Source organism: Lissotriton vulgaris, chromosome 2_1 (assembly GCF_964263255.1).
Source record: "Lissotriton vulgaris chromosome 2_1, aLisVul1.2, whole genome shotgun sequence".
NCBI classification, from domain to species: Eukaryota; Metazoa; Chordata; class Amphibia; order Caudata; family Salamandridae; genus Lissotriton; species Lissotriton vulgaris.
This window is the reverse complement of record NC_141687.1, coordinates 1,810,102,104-1,810,125,619: the sequence shown is the minus strand read 5'-3', so window position 1 is coordinate 1,810,125,619 and position 23,516 is coordinate 1,810,102,104. Positions and strand designations below refer to the sequence as shown.

The window sequence follows — 23,516 nt, the reverse complement described above, 5'->3', positions numbered from 1 at the left end:
TAGCAATTAAACCCTTGTTTCTTTTCCTTGGTTCAGGTCGATGGTAAGAAGTTTTTCATTGCAGAAGATGGTATAAAAGTGGTTGTAATTGATGGAAGTCGAGGAAAAGTGGTGGAAAGTGTCACCTTCAAAAACTCCATACTACAAGGAATCCCAGCTCAGATCCACAACTATGTAGCACAGATAAAAGACAAGTAAGTGTGTCGCTCTCAAAATCAGCATACACAAACATATGTACAAACCAACTTATGTATCAAACAAATATTGAGGTATCAAATGAGAAGTGTACAATAAGATCATCTCACTGAACAGAAGCATATGAGGTAATGCCAATCATTAGGAGTGTTAGTGAGTATGTGCCGCCAGTTCCTATATTCACCTAGTCCTTTTTCTCTTGATGTCCATCTATTTGCACTTCGGGAGGTTCAAAACTACAGAAAAGTCTCCGCCTCTTCAATTGAGCAATTTAGCACAACTCGCTTCATCATTGTATATCATCCAGACAGTGCCTTTGTTCTTTAGAATGATCAATCAAAGGTGCTCCAACAGTATCACATTTGATCCTGCTGCAATGCTGTAAAATCCATGCTTTCAACTTCTAAGCATTCTGTCCAATAAACACCGCGTTGTAAACGATGTTCCCCCCATACTGTGTAAATGACATTTGAAGAGTTGCAATTGGTGAATTATTTCAATAGATAGTCCTCTTGGTCAAGCTCAGACTTTATTGTCAATCCAAAAGTTACAGGCTTTACAACTCTGAGATGTAAAATACCTCAGAAAAGATGGAAATCCCTATCATAAAAGGATGGTTGTTGATAACGGCACATGTAGTGTTGATATTGTCACAAATGTTCTTACCCCTAATAAAAGCAAAAGGGGGGTTGTTTGAAAGGTATGTGTCACCATTAACAAGGTGCCAATAAGTATTCCCAGTTCTCATAACCTGATTCCTTTCTGTACAAAAAATTGTTACTCACACCATCCGACTTCATTCTGGGTTCAAACACTCGGTGTTAATAGGTGTTCACAGGGAAATGACCAAACCCTTTTACTTTTTCCCCCTAAAGTTTGAAAGGATAACCATATGTTCAAAGTCTCAAAATGAGAATGTTCAAATCATTACATAAATTAAATAAATCTTTCCATTTACAATCTCTCCAAAAACAGAGAAATTCCCCAAAGGGTAGATTTGACCTCAAACGACATGGATGATTGGAATATTGCATGACGGTGCTGTTTTCCATCGGTTTGCAGAAAAGTGTATTCTACAATTTGTTATATTCATTTTTTTATAGTTAGGTCAAGGAAATGGATTTCAGATGTATTGTGGGACAAAGCAACATTGTCACCTCACCTAAAATTCAACCAGAAGTTGAAGAGTTCCAGGGAGGACCGGTAGCTGGTTTTAAATCAAAATGACATCATTATTCAACTGCATAAACGTGTTATGTTCATTGCGAAAGGGGTTATCTCTCTGTATATGTGTAGATGTTCAAACTTTTCCATGTACACATTTTATAAATCTGGAGCGAACCCTATCCCTTGTGCTACTTCATTCACCTAGTATTAGAAACCATTCTAGAGTTTGAAACAAATTCAAGTGTGGGATACTTCCGAAAGAGAGACGATGAAAATTGTGGGTACCAACACAATGCAATAGGACCCGTACCCTCCAGATATGCCCCCGCCGCCCAACTACCCTAGACATGCAAGATCCCCACATTTGAAATCACCAGAGATTCAGGTGGGGTTAAAAAGGCCATGTTTATTCACCACATTGTATAAACATGACAAGCAATAACATGCATATCTAAAATCACAAGTTATAACATAACTACATTTATGAGCATATCATGATCCATCACCTTCCCAACCCTAAGGGAGGAACACCATCTGATTCGCATCTCGCAACTGGGTATCTTACGCCAAGTGCCGTGCACCTGCCCCTTACAGTGGTGGGTCCCGCCCTTCTATCCTTGTCCGCCATTACCGGGGCCCACCTCTCGACCACCAGGCTGCCCAGGGTCACCCGGGAGGCTCGAAATCTGTCGCCCTAGCCTCCCCAGCCGGTGGTCACTTCCTCCCAGTGGAGAGCTTGCCATATCCCCCCTCAGAGCTGGCCTATGGAGCCCGGCAAGCGGGCTCCCATCCATCTTGTTTAGCCACTATTTACTGATCGCAGGTCTCTTCTCCGCAGAACGCCCCTCAAACCATTAATCTAAGGGACGGGTGGGTGGGAGTTTCGGAAAGCCGGCCCGGATCACGAGAATGGCCAGGTGCCGGCGTGAGCAGTCAGGTATCAAGGAGTGATAGCGGGAACAGAGACCCCAGTCACAGGTAGTTGACCCTAAATGGGCCCAGAGTCTCCACCCCCTGACCCTCGGGTCACGCGATATCGCCGGAGCGGAAATGGGTCGGCCGGACGCCGATTGGGCCGTCCGCCTGACCAACTACCAGAGACCAGGAGCGGGCGGGGTCCGGAGAGGCCGGGTCCTAAGTGCGCGCATCGTGATTCTCCACGCTTGTTATAGGACCCGTACCCTCCAGATATGCCCCCGCCGCCCAACTACCCTAGACATGCAAGATCCCCACATTTGAAATCACCAGAGATTCAAGTGGGGTTAAAAAGGCCATGTTTATTCACCACATTGTATAAACATGACAGGCAATAACATGCATATCTAAAATCACAAGTTATAACATAACTACATTTATGAGCATATCATGCTCCATCACCTTCCCAACCCTAAGGGAGGAACACCATCTGGTTCGCATCTCGCAACTGGGTATCCTACGCCAAGTGCCGTGCACCTGCCCCTTAGAGTGGTGGGTCCCGCCCTTCTATCCTTGTCCGCCATTACCGGGGCCCACCTCTCGACCACCAGGCTGCCCAGGTTCACCCGGGAGGCTCGAAATCTGTCGCCCTAGCCTCCCCAGCCGGTGGTCACTTCCTCCCAGTGGAGAGCTTGCCATATCCCCCCTCAGAGCTGGCCTATGGAGCCCGGCAAGCGGGCTCCCATCCATCTTGTTTAGCCACTATTTACTGATCGCAGGTCTCTTCTCCGCCACAAGGGTGGCCAAGGCCCACAGGTCTGACACCCTCCCCACCTGCGTTCAGAATAAATGGCCAAAGTTCTTGGATAAAAGTATCAGTTCCATAGTCCGACAAATGCACCCCATCCTGGTGGTACATTGCTTCTCCGGAAATCAGCCGGTGCTGGAGGTAGCGCAAGCGGCCCTTCACTGAGCACAACCTTGCTACTTCGCCGTTCAATCGCCTCACCAAGACGTTCAAAGATCTAGGACGCACTCCTGGGTTCCCATGCCCTGCGTGATATCATGCCAGACCAGACTATTTTTGTCGATGGGAACTCATGCCCCAGCCAGGCAAACTCTGCTAGTAGGGCTTCCTTGACAGTCAAGCGCCCTCTGTCGACCATGTCGTTGCCACCCAAATGTAGAATAATCCAATCCGGCGATTTGTGCTCTCGTGCCCTGAGCTCCTCAACGATCCGCCTCAAGTGTCGGATACGCATTCCTCCAACGCCGTGCCATACGAATTCGGTCTTGCCCAATGCGGCCGGTTTCACCACCTCTCTTCGCTAAAAGGGCACCGCCGCCCGACGCACGAAAGAGTGCCCGAGTACCCATACCACGGAAGCGGGCATACTAATCAGAAAGGAGAGAGATGAGGCAGTTAGACACTGCACACACATGTTTTTACAACAATTCAGGCCTCACATATCGCTTATAGCAATCCGAGGTCCAGCGACCCACACCTTTTACCACGTTGGGGGCGAGACCGGCCCCTGCCGCTAGAGTTGCGGCGCCAATCCTAAAGGAATGAGAACAATAACCCACTGCTCCCAGACCCAGGTTCCCCAAGGCCAACCCAAATACTGATTTAAATTGGTATTGAGACAAGCAATCCCCGTTTTCATGGACGAAGAGAGCCGACCCCCCCCTTGCTGGGCGTCGGGCCAAGTACGCCTGCATACGGGATACGGGGCAGGCTGCTATCCCTGGGGCTGGCAGCAAACGGATGGAGAGTGGAGACCCCTCTTCCTGTTTGGTCTGTCTTGGAACGTCCCAACCGCAGTACTAGGACCCCCGAGGAAAGGGAGATATCCTTGAACTGCGACCCTCCCCCATGGTCTACCTTGGAGGCTCCAGCTATCTCACCCAGGCGAAAGGCCCCGTAAAAGGCTAGGCAGAATGCCGCCCCCAGCATGATTCCCTCGAACGGTGACTGGCAAATAACAGGCAGTACCCCCAGAATATCAATTAAGGTCGGGAGATCCAGAGGCCTACGACAGTCCCGCCGTGGCCCGTCCAATCCGGCCCAACCCGCCAAGGCCTTCCTGGTCAAGAATGAAGGCCCAGGGTCCCGCTCCCCCGCCAGTTTAGCGAAGAAGCCTATCGCTGCCAAGGCGGCCCTAGCATAGGACACTGGTTTGCCCTGATCCCGCAGAACCTGTAAGAAGGCATACATTGTTTCAGTTGAGAAGATCCTAACCCCTCCGGCTTGTTCCACAAATGATCTGTAAACATTAAACTGTGACTGATAGGCACGTTTGGTGCGGTCACACAGAGCGGCACCTACCAGCCCCGCTAAAGCGGGGCTCCAATTTTCCACAGTGACGTAGGGAACGTCGTCATGCGCTCTTCCGCCTGCGGGTGGAACCTCCGGAACTCCTGCAACTTGGAACGAGACAAAGCGTCAGCAGCATGGTTATCAACTCCAGGTATATGCGCAGCTTTAAAGGTCAAATTCAATTTCAAGCATGCCAACACCAGCAACTTCAGCAACCTCAGCACATGTGGGCAAGTTGCCCCTTGCCGATTGATAACCTGAACCACTGCCATGTTATCCGACCAGAAGGTCACGACCCTGTCCCTGAAGCGCTCCGCCCAAACCGTAACTGCAACCCAGATGGGAAAAAGCTCTAGAAAGGCTAAATTCTTAGTCAAGCCTGCTAAGTGCCACTCCGCTGGCCAAACCGCCCCACACCAGGCAGGGCCCAAGATTGCCCCAAAACCAACACTTCCAGCTGAATCGGTGTATAATCCTAGCTCCACACTGGACACTGGTGGCGCGGGCCATACCACCCGCCCGTTGAAGTCTGCCAGAAAGTCACGCCACACTTTGAGGTCCTCCCTCACCCCTGCTTTTAACCTCCCCGGTGATGCTTCTGGGTAAGACCCACCATCGCTCTGGCTATAGACCTCGAGAAAGGGCGTCCCATGGGAATGATACGCAAAGCAAAGTTTAGCTGACCCACAAGAACTTGTAACTGATGCAACGTCACCTTTGGACACGCCAAAGCTACCTCAATGGCTAGGGAAAAGGCCTTTACTTTATCCCTTGGCAATCTACATTCCCCCGCTACTGTGTCAATTTCGATGCCCAGGAAGGACATGTACGTGTCAGGGCCGACTGTCTTGCTCGGTGCCAGTGGCACCCCAAAATCCTTTAGCATAGCCACCAGCTGACTTAGGGCCACCGCGCAGGCTTCCGACAATGAGGGACCCATCACCATGAAATCATCTAAGTAATGCACCACATCTGTACATCCTGACTTTTGTGAAAACACCCATTGCAGCATGGAGCTAAAGGTCTCAAAATACTTGCAGTAGACCGCACAACCCATAGGCATACATCTGTCGTAATAAAATTGCTGTTGGACCTGAAAGTCTAGCAAATGGTAATCCTCAGGGTGTACCGGTAACAAGCGGAATGCTGACTCAATGTCGGTTTTCGCTAACAACGCCCCACGGCCTAGCTCCCTCACTTTCTGAACCGCGGCATCAAAGGACGAGTACGTCACTGAGCATACTGCCGGATCGATGGCATCGTTTACCGATGCACCCTTCGGTGCCGATAAGTTATGGATCATTCTGAACTGTCCCGGCTCCTTCTTGGGCACTACTCCCAAAGGGGAGCACACGTAGTTCTCCCAGGGAGGAGCCGGGAACGGGCCTGCTACTCGGCCTAAGGCCTGCTCTTTTTCCACCTTTGTGGCCACTACTGAGGGATGGGTTCTTGCTGAAACTTGGTTCCTACACTGAGTAATAGGGGGGACATGCGATGCTGGGATACGGAAACCACTGGAAAAACCCTCAAACAACATCCTAGCAGCTGCCCTATCCGGATACCTGTCAAACCAAAAGACCAGCTTCTCAATATCAACAGGAGTAGGCAGTTTAGACTTGGGGGGGCTTGATATCCTTAGAGGCATTACCCCCCCGTTCCTTGGATTTCCTGTTGCACTTTGGTTCGGGATGGGACGGGTGACCGCAGTAGGCGCATGCGTGCTTAAACTTGCACTGCCCGGGGGGCCATGTGCACCCTTTGCCATTGAATGCCCAGCATGTACCTTTCTTCTCGCCCGGCCCTCCCTGGGAAGTCCGAAAGGGCTGCCTAGCCGGGTGTTCCCTAGTGCTCACGCTCTCCAAAAAGGCATTGACCTCAACCTGATCCCAACAAATGGAGGGGTTTTCTTCCTTCGCCCAGCGAAACTCCCTATCATAAGTCAACCAGGCTGAGCCACCATGCGTGGAGTGAGCCTTCACGATCTTATTGGTATAGAACACCAGTGGAATCGCCAACTCCGGCCTTCTTTCCAACAACACTGTCATATACACGTGAAAGCCACACAACCAATTGGTAATCGTCTCCTCAATTCTAGGTCTCCGCTCTCGGAAGGAATGCTCTTTCCCCTCCCTGACTTTGTAATCTTCCTCTCTTCTCTTTGGCCTGATAAGGGAGAATATGTCTACGTAGGCACCCTTCCAAATCTTCTCTCGCATTTCCACACTCACATGCGTAGCTAACATCCCTGACTGGGACAATACGTTCCCCTGACTAACCCCCACCTCGCTGCTCCTTGCTGTAGAGTCACCAGGCTTACCTCCTGTAGGTGCTACAGCTATCACTGTCGCGGGGGGATGGGCTCCAATCGCTACACTAGGCAACGCCTTGAGCGACTCGACTACGAGGGCCAACTGTCTCTGAATGTCCTGCAACGCGCCCTGTTCTGTGGCCTGAGGGGGCCCCCACGGTGTCGCCGCTCCAGCGCTCGATCTCTCCAATACTTTCTCCAGAGCTGATAGTTGGCCCACCAATGTGGAAACCGACGCCAGCAAGCTATCTAACGGATCGCCCACGGCTGCCACTGCGGCCACCGGCTGCGGTGGGAGAGGGGCCGGGGGGACCGTAACTACTGGTCCCGGGCCTCCCGGGGCCAACGCCTTCAGCGCCTCCCTAATCTCGGACAACACTGAACCCACTGGGTCTACTGGCGCGGGTACATTCGGAATGGGGACAGAAGGGTACACCAGCTCTGCATCTAACGGAGGCGTGGGGACGGGACCTACTGATCCCTCGTCCTGGTTCCCCCTGACAGGGCTAGGCCTACCCTTCCCCTGCCTGGCTCCCCCTTTCTTTTTAGGCTGTGCCTTAGGTTTCTTCTTTAATGGCGGATCAGCGACCTTTGGTGGCACCCCCCTGCGCGGCCGCTCTACGACCTCGGGCTGATCCCCCTGAGAAGAGTCGCTCTCATCCCCGCTATCAGGAGCCTCCTTGCTCAATTTCTTCAGCAGTAATTTCATAATCTGTGCCAATTCAGGCTCAGAATCTTTCCGCTTTTGTCCTCCCTTTTGGGCGCCATGCTAACTATCTCGTGCTTCGCGCTACCTTGCTATAACACCTAAAGCGCGCGTTCCCTGCTCCCACACCCCTATGCACCGTTCACGCCGCCCGGCAGGAGTCCGCACCACGAGGAACCACGCACACAGCCGTAAGGCAGCGACACTCCTATCCCTTCCCAGCACCCACCGTGCCTCACGGCTGCCCACGAGGCCCTCCGAGGCACTCGACCCCTTACCTGGCTACACGAAGGATGCTCGAGTCTTCTGCTTCTATAGTTTCGGAAAGCCGGCCCGGATCACAAGAATAGCCAGGTGCCGGCGTGAGCAGTCAGGTATCAAGGAGTGATAGCGGGAACAGAGACCCCAGTCACAGGGAGTTGACCCTAAATAGGCCCAGAGTCTCCACCCCCTGACCCTCGGGTCACGTGATATCGCCGGAGCGGAAATGGGTCGGCCGGACGCCAATTGGGCCGTCCGCCCGACCAACCACCAGAGACCAGGAGCTGGCGGGGTCCGGAGAGGCCGGGTCCTAAGTGCGTGCGTCGTGATTCTCCACGCTTGTCAGATAACTCATACAAGAAACTATGGTGTAGGGTTCCACCCTTCTGAAATACTCTTCGGCACCACACAGCAGTGAAGAGAAATAAAGCTCCAGGTATAGAATTGCCTTCCCTAGCAATTCTGTCTGGGCCTCAGCCTTCTGTGACAGAGTGCTCCAGGCTCACCCTTCTGTGACTGTGTGCAGGGCCTAGCTTTCATGACAGACTGTGTAAATCTAAGTATATCTCACCCTCCTAACACACTATGAAGAGCTCAGCTTCCATGTCAGATGCTATAGTGCTCAACCTCATGTTATAATGTCCAGAGATCACCTTCTATATCAGAATGTGCAGAGGTCAGTACCCTGTGAGACATTGTCAGTGCTTTCCATGATGGACTAAAGGGTAGATTTACAAAAAATTAATGCAGCATAGCCCGGAGCAGGAGAGTGCCATATCTTCAGAGAAATGTCTCTCTCCTCCCCTCTCTATTGCACCAGCGATGATTACAGCTGCTGTGCGCCAGACATACAGCTTAGCACCATAGCGCTAGGGTGTTTACATGAATCTAGCATAGGTTTTGTACTGGAAGGGTGACCTTTCTATATAAAGTCCGATGACCAGACACAATGCAAAGTTTTTCCACTTTGAAAGCATTTCACCTTCTGTGCACCTACTTGAAAAGGGCACAGTTTTCTCACGCTAAACCAATCTACTTTATTTAGTAAATTTGATTTAGCGTGAGAAACCTTGGGTGGTTGCATAGGAATGCCCATGCAACCGCACTTGGTACGTCCCCATGGCGCAAAGTAATGTGAAGCAGCGCTCTGTGCTCCTTCGGATTACTTTTCCATTATTTCCAGTGCTAAACAAGTTTAACGCTGGAAAGTAAATAGGGAAAAAAGGTTTCACGACGATTTGCATCACTTTAGTGATGCAAACACGGCGCAAAATCTTAGTAAAACTCCCCCTAAGACTGAGCAACCCATGACAGAGAGTTTGCAGGGATGAGCCACTTACAAAGTTATTGACCACTGATGGTCTTTTGATACATATCCCAGTGTTCAGATAGTTGTGTTCTGTGAGAGTCTATGTAGGGCTCAGGCTCAAGTAACAGTGGGCAGGGCTCAGCTCCTATGGTAGGCACTATACTGTTCAACCTCCTGTGACAATGTACACTGTTGAGCTTTTTGTGTCAGTGTGCAGGGTCCACCTTATGTCTTAGTCTCATGATTAAGTGTCTGGCTAATGACTCTGTGCTTTAAGAGCATTGCACAGGCTTATTTACAAACTCCCACAAGGTTCAAGCACTTGTGTGAGGGTGCAAGGCTCACTATACATCTGAAGGCTTTTGCTTCTGTGACAGGCTACCAGACCAGGGTGTGCAGTGCCTGGATTCCTGCCATGTGGTGTGCACAGAATTGATTTATGTTGTCAGTATGTGGGGTTCTGTCGCTTGTGCCAGGGTGTATAAGGTTTGAACTCCTGTTTCAGGGCGTGTATGGTGAGGTGACATGTTTGAGAATATGCGTGACCTGGTGTCCTAGGGCACACAGTGCCTCTCTGCCAGGGTGCATGGGCATCCTTGTCAACTGCCGGCTATTAACAGCCTTTCATTGTCTCAACGGCTCCCCTTTTGTGCTACAGCGACACACTGAAACCTTTTCTGCCAGGACGTTCATCTCCTGAGTAAAAGCTTTCGTGGCAGGCCTCTTGGAGTGCTGCATTTTTGGTGCGCTCTTAGCTCTGCTGCTTGTGCTGAAATGTACCAGACATGCTGTCTGTCCAAGGCTGTAAGGTTAAGGCCTCTTTTGCCTAGCTGTGCACCCCTTCCCCAGTATTAGGGAATGCTCTGGTTACTTACCGGTAAACTTTATTATTCCAGGTTCAGGTCTTCCATGTCACAGTCCTCACCGGGTGAGACTTTTAAATCTTTAGCAGAAAGTATGCAAAGCAAACTGACATCTTACTACCAATATCTCCCACTTCCCATTCCTTTATCATATAAATAGAATATCAGCATAGACACTTTCATGTCCATAACAAGCATAAATACACTCCCATGACCCACTTATATGACCCCAAAACCCTCTTATTGGCTCTCACTACAAGGAAGGGAAGGAGGGACCCCAGGTCTATGATGAGGAAGACCTGAATCTGGAGTATTGTGTACTAAATGTGTGAGGAGAAGACCATGTGCCTGTCACACAAATATCCTTCATGGAAGCCTTTTTCAGTAAATCCCAAGATGCCTCCATACATCTAGATGGCCTCCCGTGAACTGGACCTGAAAGTGTTCTGTCAGAGTTCTTGTAAGCTAAGATGATAACCTGTTTTTACCGTCAACTCAAGGTTGTCAATGATGGTTGGGACCCTTAACCAGATAAACCAAACGTAACAAATAAAGATTGAACCTTCCTAAAATATGCTGTTCTTGATATATAAACAGATAAAGCTCTGTGTAGATCGAGAGAATGCAAGTCCCTTTCCTCCAGAGAAGATTGAGCTGGATAAAAGGCAAGAAGAACCAGGTCCTGGGAAGCATGAAAATCCTCAGCCACCTTCGGAACAAAAGAGGGATTTGGTCTCAATGAAAACCTTCTCTGCAAACAAATGAAGAACAGAGTCAAATGACAGCAATAACCTTAATTCACCAATTCTTCGCCGTAAACCATTTGGCAGTAGAAACAAAACCTTGTAACACAACATGTTTAGTTCCACTGACTCCAGTGGCTCAAAGGGAGGACGCTGTAGTGCCCTGAGAGCCAGGGACAGATCCCAAGAGGGAACTGGAGAATGGATCACAGAATGTTTAAGATAATACTCTTTCAATAATTTGGTAACTAAAGGTTAAATTCTGATGTCCTAAATACCCTAAGGGCAACTCATTGACTCTTCAGTGTTGATACTGGCACACCCAAAGTAAATCCAGAACATTCATTGACTCCCTATCTGAAGGTGACAAAGATTTCGACAGGCACCAACCGTAAAAAGACTCCCAATATCTGGCATAGGCCTTAAGAGTTGCTGAATTGCTTCTGCAGCCTCCTTAGAACAACCCAGGCCCTGAAAGCTTATCCACTCACGCTCTAAGCTGTCAAATGCAACCTCTCTAGGACTACTTTATTCAGGTCTGGTGATAGCAACAGAGAGGGAACTAGAGGAAAAATCCGTGGGGGAGCCCCCGATAGCTGTAACATAAGGGGAAACCAATTCCTACTCTTCCAATTAGGACTCTCTAAAATAGCCACAACCTGATCTGTCAGAATCTTCTGAATTACCCTTGGTGTCAGTGGAATGGGCATGAAAGCATTTGGTATAAATTATAAACTCCGCTCCGCGGGCGGAGCGCACAGAGTTTTGCCCACAGATGCGTGGCAGAGGTTTTTCTTGTGTGATGCCTGCCACATCAATGGGCTAGTGAAAGCAAGACTGGGTACCCTAGCGCCATTTTCAGGCGCCAGAATACCACCCAGCTAGATTCATCCACGGCAGAGAAAATCTACTTGAGTGGCAGAAAAAAGCAGCGGCCTCTAGTGTGCCACGTGGTGCCGTTCGCACTGAATTTACAGTGCAGAACAAGCTCTTGGTGCTAAAAATCAGCACGAACAGCGTAAAATTCTGAGTTCCACCGTTTGCAGAATCTCGTTGAGTTTTTATGTAACTCCATGGAATTCCACAGAGTGAAACTCTGCGAGGTTCACCCACCCCTAGAAAGCATGAAGCAGATCCTCCGGCCATTTTACTGAGAAGGCATCCACTATCCACACCCTTGGCCCTAGGGATACGCTGCAAAGGAAGGGGGTCTGATAATTCTTGGAGGTGGCTAAGAGGTCTAACCATGGAACTGTGAACCTCAGTGTCAACTGATGGAATACCCTGGATACAGAACCATGGAGACAGAAGATGGAAAGACCCGGCTCAACTCCTCTGCCAACACGTTCTCTCTCTCTCTCCAGAAGATATACTGCCTGTAGAGAAAGAAGTTGTGGCTCTCCCTACAGACAAATGAGCTGGGTCAGGTCTGATAAGGCCAAGGGACCCGTTCCTCTTTAGAGATGAAGATAGCTCCTCACCACCTGATTGTCTGTTCAAATTAACATTAGGTGACTTTATGGAGCAAAAATTTAACAAAGTTCGATGAACTGTTTTCAATTCTTTCTAATCCGAGGATCTCTGAACAGGGCTTGGAAACCATCTTCCCAGGACTTGATGGGATTGCAAGGTTGAGTTCCCGCCCCTCACACTGGCATCTGTTTTAATGACTGTGGGAGTGAGAGGAAAAAGAAAATCCTCTGCTTAGTAAATCTTCCTGCATCTACCACTACAATCCTGGTTCAACTGTCTTAGAATTGGAATCTGAAGTGAGCAATTGGGAGTCTCTGGGGACCAGAATTCCAGAAAATGGCGTACGAGCAGATAAAGATAAAGTTGAGCCCAGGGGACAATTGCTACTGTAGATGCCATGTCTCCCTGTACTACCAGCCACTCTGTAGGAGGAGCTTAAAATGTATTAGTAATGACAAGAGCTGATTCTGCAACTTGATCTTCCTGTGAGAATGCAGAAAATGCTTCCCCTCTTCCTTGTCGAAGTTACCTCCGATGAACTGGATTGTCCTTACCGGCTTGGGACTGCACTTCTCCTGGTTTACTAGGAATCGGAATCTGATCAGCATGTGGAAGGATCTCTGGACTTCCTCCTCTGCCTTAGAAAAAGAATGAGGAGCAAAGACCGTCATCAAGGAAGGAGAGCAATCTGATACCATGTGAATACATTTTACCCAGAATCTTTGTAAAAGTTCTCAGTGCTCATGCCACCAGACTAAACGAAACGACATGCAATTGCAAATAACTTGTACTATACAGGTTTTAACGTCTTTATTTCGAAGCTTTCTTCATAAAAGACAACATATAAAAATACATACAAATTTACATCATGAGTATTACAGGTTTAAAAGCGGTTATAAGTAACCTTCGAGACATTTTATAAAAATCAATTAAATAGTATCACAAGACGTTTTACATAGATCGTTAAAAAAGATTTACAAATCACAATTCATACATTCGAAATTATGGATTTATAGACTGAGTATATTCCCTCCTATACAATTGTCATAGTAGTCTTAGTTATCTTCCTGAGAGGTATCTGGCCCTAATGGTCCATGCCCATCCAATGTATTTCGCCACACCTATGGAGATCCACTCGGCTGTATTATATCTCAAGGTTAGCAGCGCTTCTTCCCACACCCGTGTATTAATCCTTCTACAGATGGGTTTTATCCATTTCTGATGCGGCACACAGTATGCTGGACAAACAAAAAGAATATGACCCATTGTTTCCTTTTGCTCACTACACCAGGGGCAGTGCAAAGATAGTTGGTTGTGCCATTTATTGGTAAATTCCCTTATTGGCAACGTGCCAACTCGAAATTGATGATAAAGTTTCCTATCAGCACTTTTGGTGATCTTGTCCCAGTATATCTCAGCGTGGGAAACCACTTTATAGAACAAAAAGAAGCCAGTCAAGTTTTGTTTCTGTGAGAGCAAGACCAAATCTTCTTTGACTGTGGCCCAAAACATTAGTTTAAATTCTTTTTTTGGCAGAAATACCTGGTTTCCCGGATCTGACCACAGCATATGAAGACCCATCCTATAAAGAATTTCCTTTACATTTTTAAACCAAGATAAATTCCCTGACCCAGGTATTGATCTCACATCCAGAACTTCATTTACAAACATACAAAGTTCTGGAGTGGACCAGATGCGTCTCCAGAGGGCTACCATCCTATATCGAGCTTGATTTATAATTGATTGGCAGCCCATATCTAACATAAGGGGGAGTGTTGGAGTAGATAACGGGAGTCCTACCATACTACGGAGAAATTTATTCTGGATTTTGTCTAGTGAGGCAAGATCTACATAACCCCACAAGTCAGAACCGTAAAGGATGGCAGAGCTAATTTTGGCATGAAATATTTTTAGGGCTGGCAAGACTCTTTTGGTTTGGGAGCAACGTTGTTCTTTGACAAGGCAACCCGATAAACGGGCAAATTTTAGGTAAAGTGCCTTGATCTGCTCCTTCCAACGCAATCTATAGTCTATAACCACCCCTAGGTAGGTCATCACCCCTACTTGTTCCAAGTTGGTATCATTCATAGTAACATGACCCCTTTGTGATCTATTCTTGGTCAGAACCATGAATTTGGTTTTCGAAACATTAATTTCAAGATCGTTATCTGTACAAAACTCCACAAACTTATTTATTGCAGTCTGGAGACCCACCTGTGTTTTTGCCAGGATCAGAGTATCGTCGGCAAAAATTAGGAGGGGGAATCTTGTCCCACCCAAAACTGGCTCATTTGTCGGGGTAGAAGAAAGAAACTGTACTACTTGATTAATGAAGAGTAAGAACAGGGTTGGTGCCAGGACACAGCCCTGTCTTACTCCACGGGTCACTGGAAAGGGGTCAGTCACCTGGCCCTGGCGTCCCCATCTAACTCTAGCAAAGTTAGAGTCATGTAGCCTGATGGTAAGCTCAAGTAATTCGGGTGGCATACCCATTCTCTTTAGGGCTTCCCATAATTTTCCTCTAGGGACCAAATCGAACGCAGATTTAAGATCCACGAACGCTGCGTATATGGTGCCATCTCCTAGATGCACTGTCTTCCAATAGATCATGATAAACCTAAGCACTTGCTCGACAGTGCTAATACTGGTCCTAAAACCAGCTTGTAGCGGGGATAAGATATTTTCCTCACTCATCCAAGACTGGATTCTACCCAGCAGCATCCTGGCAATTACCTTCTGCAGGGCATCGATAAGACTTATAGGACGATAATTCCCCGCAAGGGTCTTATCACCTTTTTTGAATATAGGGAGAATTTCGGCCCCTTTCCATGAGTCTGGTATACAGGCTCTTCTAGCAATAGCATTAGCTAAGAAGGTTAGATAGGGGACCCAGTTTATTGTATCAAGTTTAAAAAGATAGGCTGGAACGCAGTCCATACCTGGTGCTTTGCCATTTTGAATCTGTTTTAATGCAATCTCTGTTTCACATTCTGTAAAAGTTATGGTCTCACTAGTAACTATGGGAATGGGAGGCAGATTACTCTCCCCAATATCAATAATGCCTGTTACATTGCCGCAGAATTGGGCCGAAATAAATACAACCCAATCCTCGGCTGAAACGTAGTTAACTGGGGTTTGGGAGTCCCATGACCCTCCCCACTTCACTACCTGCCAAAATTTAAGTTGATTAGTAGACAGATTGGCCTCATATAGTTCCAGCCAGCGTTGGTCATCCCATGCAGTCCTTGCTTGGTTTAGCACTTTCTTATATTTGGCCCTCTCTATTTTAATATCCGTTGTTACCCTGGACTTAATAACAGCAATCAAAGAACTGTGTTCTGTGCGACAGGATTTGTTGTACCACTTAGCGCCCAGGGGTTTACTATCAATTTTCGACGAGCCACCTTGCTTTGTAAAGAAAGATTTAAGTTTAGCAAAGAGGGACTCATGGATTGCAGTAATTTGTTCCAATGGCCCCATTATATCCAGCACTGATTTTACTTGATTAGTGGCAGCTACAACTTCCATTGCAATTTTTTCAATAGTGTCAGGGACTTCCAGAATCTGATACCAGCGTACCTACGGCAGTCATTTGTAAGAAATGTCTCAGCCGTAGTGTACTTTGAAGCGTTCTTTATCGACAGGCCACCATCCACTTTCAAGTTTACTAATAAGGGATTGTGATCACTTTCTGGCCTGTCTACTATTTCCATATCCACTAATAGGCACCAAAACTCTATTTTAATAAGGAAATAGTCTATGCGGCTGGTACTATAGCCATTATCGAATGTGGCTTTTCCTGCTTTGTCCAAAATGGACCTCCCATTTGCTGCCCTAAAATCCCACTCCAGACATAACCCAAGCCATTGCAGAGCAGCATCAGTGACTTTTTTAATAGGCGATAAGGCAAGGCTGGGAATATTCCATAGTTGGTCTGTCTCACCGTAACAATTATCTTCCATGACTGGTAGGGGTTCAAACATACAGTTTAAACCCCCTGCCACTGTTATACACTTATCTCGGCCAATGCTGTTTAGAAGGAGTTCAAGGTCCTCAATAACTTCAGGACTCTTACCTCCCACTCGCCCCCTTGCATATATATTGATTAAAAACAAGACCCGTTGATTTACTCTGCTAAGTTTAAGACCCTGTAAATCAGCACTAGGGACAGATAGCTCGTGGGTCCTGTAGCATAGAGATTGTTTTATCCAAATAACAAGACCCCCAGACGGGCGACCCTTTTGCCCTTTATGAGCTGGTTTATAAAAATTTAAATAACCAAGGCGATAAATAGCTTCAGTTGACCAACTTTCTTGAAAAACAACAACATCAAATTGCTCAATAAATTCCCCCCATTCGACCATGTCCATTTTCCCCTTCAGCCCCGCAATGTTCCAAGACAATATCCTAAGTGTATTTACAAAGGCTACTAATGGCTCATCAGGTATTGCTACATTCCCCCCGCTTTCCTCATTTAATAAGGGGTTACCAATGCCATTCTCTACCAAATTAGTGGCATTGGAGCTATTTTTCGATAGATCACCCAAAAGATTTTCTGCATAATTATGTAAATTTTCAGTGCTGGTGTCCATCACCTGGGTGCTTGGGGGATGAGGGGATATTTTCCCAATAGAGAACCTGGGCACCCCATTGTCCTGTTCCGTTGTCCCCCCATTATGTCAATCAACGCCATCCAACCCGCACAACGGTGCAAAGCGATTCGAGAGATAGGGCATGAACATAGGGTAAGTAGCCACTTCTGGGAGATATCATCCTCTAAAACTAACTTTTTGGTTGAAATGATTTCGTGGAGGAAACTCTCTCCCCATGCTGAGTTTAGGGTAGAAATAATGCAGGGACAAAGTTTGAACATCACCCACTCTTCCAAATCTAGGTTCTCTACTAATAAACTCAGCTACCCACGGCTCCCTAAAGCTGATGACGACACAATCCCCTTCGAGGTCTTTTTTGCTAAAACCCACCCAGTCTACTCTCCTAACAGTAAGGATTTCAGTCTTTGACATCGGTGGGAGTGGACGGTTCTTATTTAACCAAAATGTTACTTTGTTGTGTAGGTCACTGTGAGTTTCCACCTTACCCTCTCCCAGTGGGGCAACTCCTGTCAGGATTACGGTGTATGGCAGCGATTCAGGAGGAAGATTCACACATTGTTTCCTGGATGGAATATTTTTCCTAATCAGTGTGTTTTGGACTGCTGGGCGTGATGGTTTGGATGAACCTTTTGTGGTGGACTGTGGTTTGTTACCAGAATCAACTTTATGGGGGATAGTCACCACAGCAATCTGCTTATTTGTATCTACGGCAGGTTTCTGCTGGGGAACCTTCAACGAAGATGATACATGTTTTACGATTTTCCCCTTGTCTCCATTACTCAGCACCTTTTTATGTGCATTCATTTGCACTGGGCCCTTGGAACTACTAGATTGTTGGAGATTTTTCAAAATATCAGAGTTTTCCCACACTAATGTTTCCATAGAGTTCATTTTAACATTAAGCAGTCTAGTTCGTTCAAATAAGGGCAAGAGGAGAGATTTAATCAGCACCTCAATTTTATCTAATAGTGTACCTTCTACATTATTATCTGAGTTATTATTATTACTCCCCACAGGGTTTGGAGGTATCACTATTGTGTTTCTTTGGGACGGATTCTCACTATTGGTTTTCTGAACCTTTTTATTGCCCCCCTTCTGAGTCGAATCTTCCCGCTTCCTTTTGTTAGATTTGTGCATATTCCTATTCTCCAGAGGTGATGGATGTGTTTCGGACTCTGGGCTTATAATAAAACTAGAGGAAATCGAGGTATCAGTCTCAGAATTAATTGTGTTGTGTTGTGAAAAACTACCTTCTAATAAGGAAACCTGAGCGTTCTTATCAGCACCCCCTTCTAGCTCTAACTCAAGGTCAGTAGGCACAGATTCTATAGCTATGACATTGCCAGCCACGGAATCCAATTGTGTTAGTGGAACAGGGGAAACAGCTTCACAAATTTTTCCTAAAGATGAACGCTTACCCGTGACTAAGTCAAGAGATAAGCGTTTTTCTGCAAGTGCAATTTCTTTTTCTAGGATGCATGTTGTACGTTTAAAAAATTGGTCAATAGTACCAGTAAAAACTCCATTTGTAGTGGATACTTGGACCTGTCTTTCTTTACCAGAACGTAGGGGCATTTTGTATAAATATCGTGAACCACACTACCAGAAAATACAATATACAATACAACTAACACTATAGATCAAAGAATCGTACAATACCAGATGACACTGTAGGGAGAATGAAGGGGGGGTGGCCCGGTCCGAACTCAGTCGACCTCGGACGGCCTCAGACGGCCCCGCCCTTGTCCCGGGCTTCTCCCGGTCGCTCCCGCGTAGCGGGGCTTCTGGGATACTATTATAGGGACTACGTTGATGGGGAGGAGCATGCAGGGAGAGCGGCCCAGGTGCTGGCAATCTGGGCTGGCGGGGGCTCCTGGGAATTGAAGTCCCGGCCCCGGCGCTCGCTCGCAGCCCTGCTCGCTGCACTGTCACCCACAAGTCTCCTCCACAAAGAAGCGAGAAGTATCACGGTGAGCAAAGGGAAATCCGGATGCGGAGAGACCCAGCGTATGGCAAACAGGTAGCAGCAAAGCTACTATACAAAACCGGAGATATTTCTGATAATCTCCTTGAATTAGCATGTGGCTTTGTCAACCCCAGTGGTGCTCCAGCCCGGCCCCTGACTCGAAAGGGCTGAAAAGGCTTGCGGTAAAACCTGGATCAAATGCCCTTTTATAACTAAAATCCCTAACTCTCCCAGAAGGTTTGATCGGCGCTAATAACTCTCAGTCTTCAGACAGTTTCTTAATTATTGTTTTACTTGCTGGCCAAAGAGCATGGAAGCCAGAAATGGAAGGCGCATAAGAAGATTCTTTCGAGCTGCATCTGTCTGGTACACTCTCATCCAAAAATGCCTCTTTTCTGCAATGGCTCCTCCCGATGAAGCCGCTCCAACCCCCAAAGCAACAGTCTTGCTTACTACTCCATGATGAAAAGCATCTTTGCTAAATCATTGCTCTGCTAAATGTGGTCCCTCAGAACCTGGGAATCCTTAAAAGGCATTGAGTTGCACAACTAGTGCAAGCATAGTTCTGATTACCAAAATTGGCAGCTGCATACTCCCTCTTGATGGAATGTCCACTTTTTTATCCACTGGATCTGCCGCCGAAGCATCCTCTGACACCAGCATCCCCTGGGAAGACAATCCCCCAGTAAGGGGGAAAATGCATCTCAAAACTTATCAATTGGGTGGAAAGAAGGAAAGCACTAACTGCATGGTTTCCGTTTAGCCACATTGATGTGCCCTGAAAGGATCATTAGAAAAAACATTGCAAAACGAGTGATGTAAATGTTTAGATGCTAATGTAGTGCTTAGCGCGGCTCATCCTGTTTCTAATAACTCTAGATACTGAAATGATCAGCAAAAACTGAAACTGTTGTCTGGCTTTTCTTGCAATGCTTTGTCTCCCTCTGCTGTCAAAGCAGTGAAATTACAGGCATTTGAAAAAAACGTGTTTGTCATTGTCGAAGTTGTGCCATTAAAAAACGAAAACACCTCGGTGTCTTTTTGTGAGCCTCGGTCCCTTGCAGCCCCTGTGACAGCCCCTGAGACTTGCAGTCAAAATGAGGACGTTGATTAAAAATCCCGATGACAACATTTGTTAAAAACCGAGGACAGACATTTTTCTGTATGGACGGCAAAAGACTGAAATAAACTACCTACCTATCTAAGGCAAGCCCAATTTTTGGGTCACTTTAAAAGGCCATTAAGGTCACTCTCTTCTTTTCTTTCCACACCACTTTCTAGTTCACACCATCTCACATGAACAGTGCCATGAGGGTAATTATTTCGCACAGCCACCATGTGAATGTAAACACTCACTCATGTGCGGTTTCTCTCGGATGTCATGTGCATTTTCGGCAGTTTTGAGCTCAGCCAAGGCAGCCCTTCATAACATCTGGATGCGCTCCAGGAAGACGGATGCTGCTCAGAAGCCTGTTCTCTTGAAAATTCCTTTTACAGGTTCCAAGTATTTTGGCAGTGAAATGAAGAAGCTGATTAAGGAGTCAGCTGAAAATTGGAAGCTGGTTACTCCTATTCGTCCAGTCGCAGAGATTTTGGCTATAAACAGGCTTTTCCCACTGGTGGTATGGCTCCGCAATACCAGCCCTCTCGAGGCTGGGGTCATGGCTGGAGCACCTCTAATACTGACAAATCCCAATACTCTTCAGCTGCCGCATCTTCTTCCGCCCCTCCGAAGGCATGACTGCTCCAGGTATCTTCCGATGGGGTCGTCTGCAGTACTTTCAGGACATTTGGACTCGTCCGATTGTGGATGCATGGGCCATCCAAGTGGTCTCAGATGGATACAGGGTAAATTTCAGCACCTCTCCTCCTTGTCATTTTGTTGAGACTCCTTTGCCTCCCTCCTTGGAGAGGTTGGCTGCGCTTTTACCGGGGTTTTAGTTGCTGCTCCAGAAGACTGCCATCTCCAGGGGAAATTTTCCATGGTTAGAAGTCCCTGCTTTTTCTGGTGCAGAAGGCATCAGAGGAGTTCCGCCTGGTGCTGGTCCTCTAGGGGGTCAATCAGTATGGGAAACATCACTTACAACGCATTTATTACAACGCACTACCATTACAACGCAACCATTACAACGCAAACCATTACAACGCATTGCGCTGGGGGGCGCTCTAGGATAGGGAATATATTTAATTTACTATCCAACACCTTCCCTACTATCCACGGGGACTGGAGTTGGAATAGTAAATTAAATAAATCACTATCCAGCGCTTAAAAGCACTATGCGTTGTAGTGGTATGCGATGTAAAAACCGCGTTGTAACAGCAGGCGTTGTAATAGCCTGCGTTGTAACGACACCAATCCATCAGTATATCCCTCATGTACCTTTCAAGATGGTGTTTATCCAGCTGATTCTGCCTCTCTTACGGAAGGGGTATTTCATGTCCTCCATCGATCTCATTGCGCCTACCTCCATGTCCCAATGCATCCATCTCAACAGCAGTTCCTCCGGATCACTGTCCAGGCAAACCACTACAAGTTCTGTGTCCTACCCTTCGGACTGGCATCTGCTCAGGTGCTATGTTCACCAAGCTCTTAGCTCCATTGGTGGGTATTTTACATTCTGGGGGTTCCCAGCTCATCCCTTATATGGATGAATGGCTGATTGCCACTTTTTCTTTTTCAAATACCCACATTTAGGTTTTCAAGTTGAGCATGCTGTTGCAGTACTAAGGCTTCTTGATCAACTCGAATAAGTCCCAGACCCTTCTGTCCTAAATTCTCCTCTTCATTAGGGCCCGCTTCAGGATGGACTTGGGGAAGTCTTTGTGTGGGAGGTGCGTTGTGTTCATCTCCACTACCATTTGTTCTCTCTCCTTCTTCATCCCTCGGTATCTACACAGGCATAGCTCTGCAGTCAGGAGGAGACGTCCTCTGCGTTGGCCCCTTGTCTCTTGGGGCAGAATGCACCTGTATCCCCTTGTTAACCATATCCTGAGGCATTGGAACCCATTGTCTTGGCAGTACCAGACTCTGGTGCCAGTGAGTTCTCAGATCCACAGGATCTCCAGTGGTGGCTGGACCCCACTCATTTGTTGGGGGGCCGCGGAGGGGTTCTTTGGTTCCTATTCTTATCCTGGTTCTCACGACCAATGCCAGTGGGAGGGGATGGGGTCCCACTCTGGGGTATTCTCCTGCACATGGGCGCTGAAATCAGATTCAGATGCTTCAGTCTTCGAATTGAAAGAGCTGGCGGCTGCTCTGAAGGTCTTTTTGTTTTTCTGTCCCTTGTTGTTGCACACAGCAGTGTGTGTTCAGATGGACAACTGATTGTCCGCTCTTATCTAAATCATCAGGGCGGTAAGCGCCCCTCTCTATTTCTCCTTTCTCTGAAGATTTGTCTATGGGTGGCGGTCTACCCTTGAGTCTTATGGCCGTCATTGACAGAAATGCTCCATCTGGTATCAGGACTGGGGTTGGTTATCTTCGTTTTGGGCTTCTACTGCAGTTTTGGAGTACCTTTGGGATGGTTTTCAGCTGGGGTTGGCTGTTTCTACCATTTGTAGTTAATGGGCGGCAGTTCAAGCTTTTCATGGGGCTGGTGTTTTTTCTGTTGCTCTGCTGGCGGCCCGCTTGCTGCGGATTTGTTTTCTTAGGCATCCTGTGGTTCAATCGCCATGGATGTGTCCTTTAATTTTGGTTCTGCTGTTTTGTGCGTGCTCATAGGTAAAGACTGTGAGAGGAAGACCAACAAGGAGGTAATGCTCTGTTACTTACCAAGTAATTTTCATTACTCCGAGTCCATGTCTTCCTCGTCACAGTCCCGAGTTTTCACCCTCCTCTTCCTGTTGTTGAACTGATTTCATTCTAGGCTTTATTATTTCGGGAAGTCCTCCCCAAGAAGCGAGGTATGTGCATTACCTTTGGATGGGGCCACCTTGGATTAGGGAGGAAAAGTCAAGTTTGGTAATTAGGTTCTGCAGGAATGTAGATAAACTCATACATAAGGACTGGGACGAGGAAGACGTGGACTCAGAGTAATGAAAGTTACTGGTAAGTAACCGGGCCTTCTGAGTTCTTAACTTCTTCCTCAGAAAATGAGAGAGTCATCAGGCCTTGCAGGGCCTTTCAAGGTGCAGTTGGCAAAATAATGGTCTCATTCTATGTCCTGTTAAGCTGGAACCAATGATTTCTCATCAAGGCTTAGGTGGCGAGGAGCATGTAATTAACTTCAAGGCCTAGTCAAGTTCATTACTTGGAGAGAGATAAATCTGCCACCAGTCGAAGACTGCAAATTGAGGGTATAGCCTTCAATTTCACAGACCATGCATGTCATAGGAAATGTCACCTCATGTTGCACTAAGATGGCTTAGTGAACTCACCCAGAAACTATAGGTGCAGTAGGGTCCGTTTATCCTTTCACCCTTCTGGGTTCGATAAAATGAGTAACATAAAAGTTTGGTATTGATATCATCCATTTTTAAAGCAACATTTCAGTTTGCGTTGTGTGCATCATTATTATTATTATTATTATTATTATTATTATTATTATTACTGCTACCATTATTATTACTTGTAAACCCCATTCCTCAACCAGGCTATGGAGCCAGTCCTGCTGTGACACAGTATTGGTGCTGCAGCACCCAGATAAATGCGTTGGAGCAAGGCGTGCGGTCACCTAG

At 47.1% G+C, this 23,516-nt stretch overlaps 1 protein-coding gene across 1 annotated transcript in view; it reads left to right on the top strand.

Annotated features, from left to right (window-relative positions):
• The window catches only part of CEMIP (cell migration inducing hyaluronidase 1), an 857,787-nt gene that overhangs the window by 789,525 nt on the left and 44,746 nt on the right, over nucleotides 1-23,516 (top strand). The window contains exon 27 of the mRNA XM_086957874.1: nucleotides 37-194. Coding sequence (XP_086814000.1) covers nucleotides 37-194 — 158 coding nt within the window. The remainder of the gene's footprint in view (nucleotides 1-36; nucleotides 195-23,516) is intronic.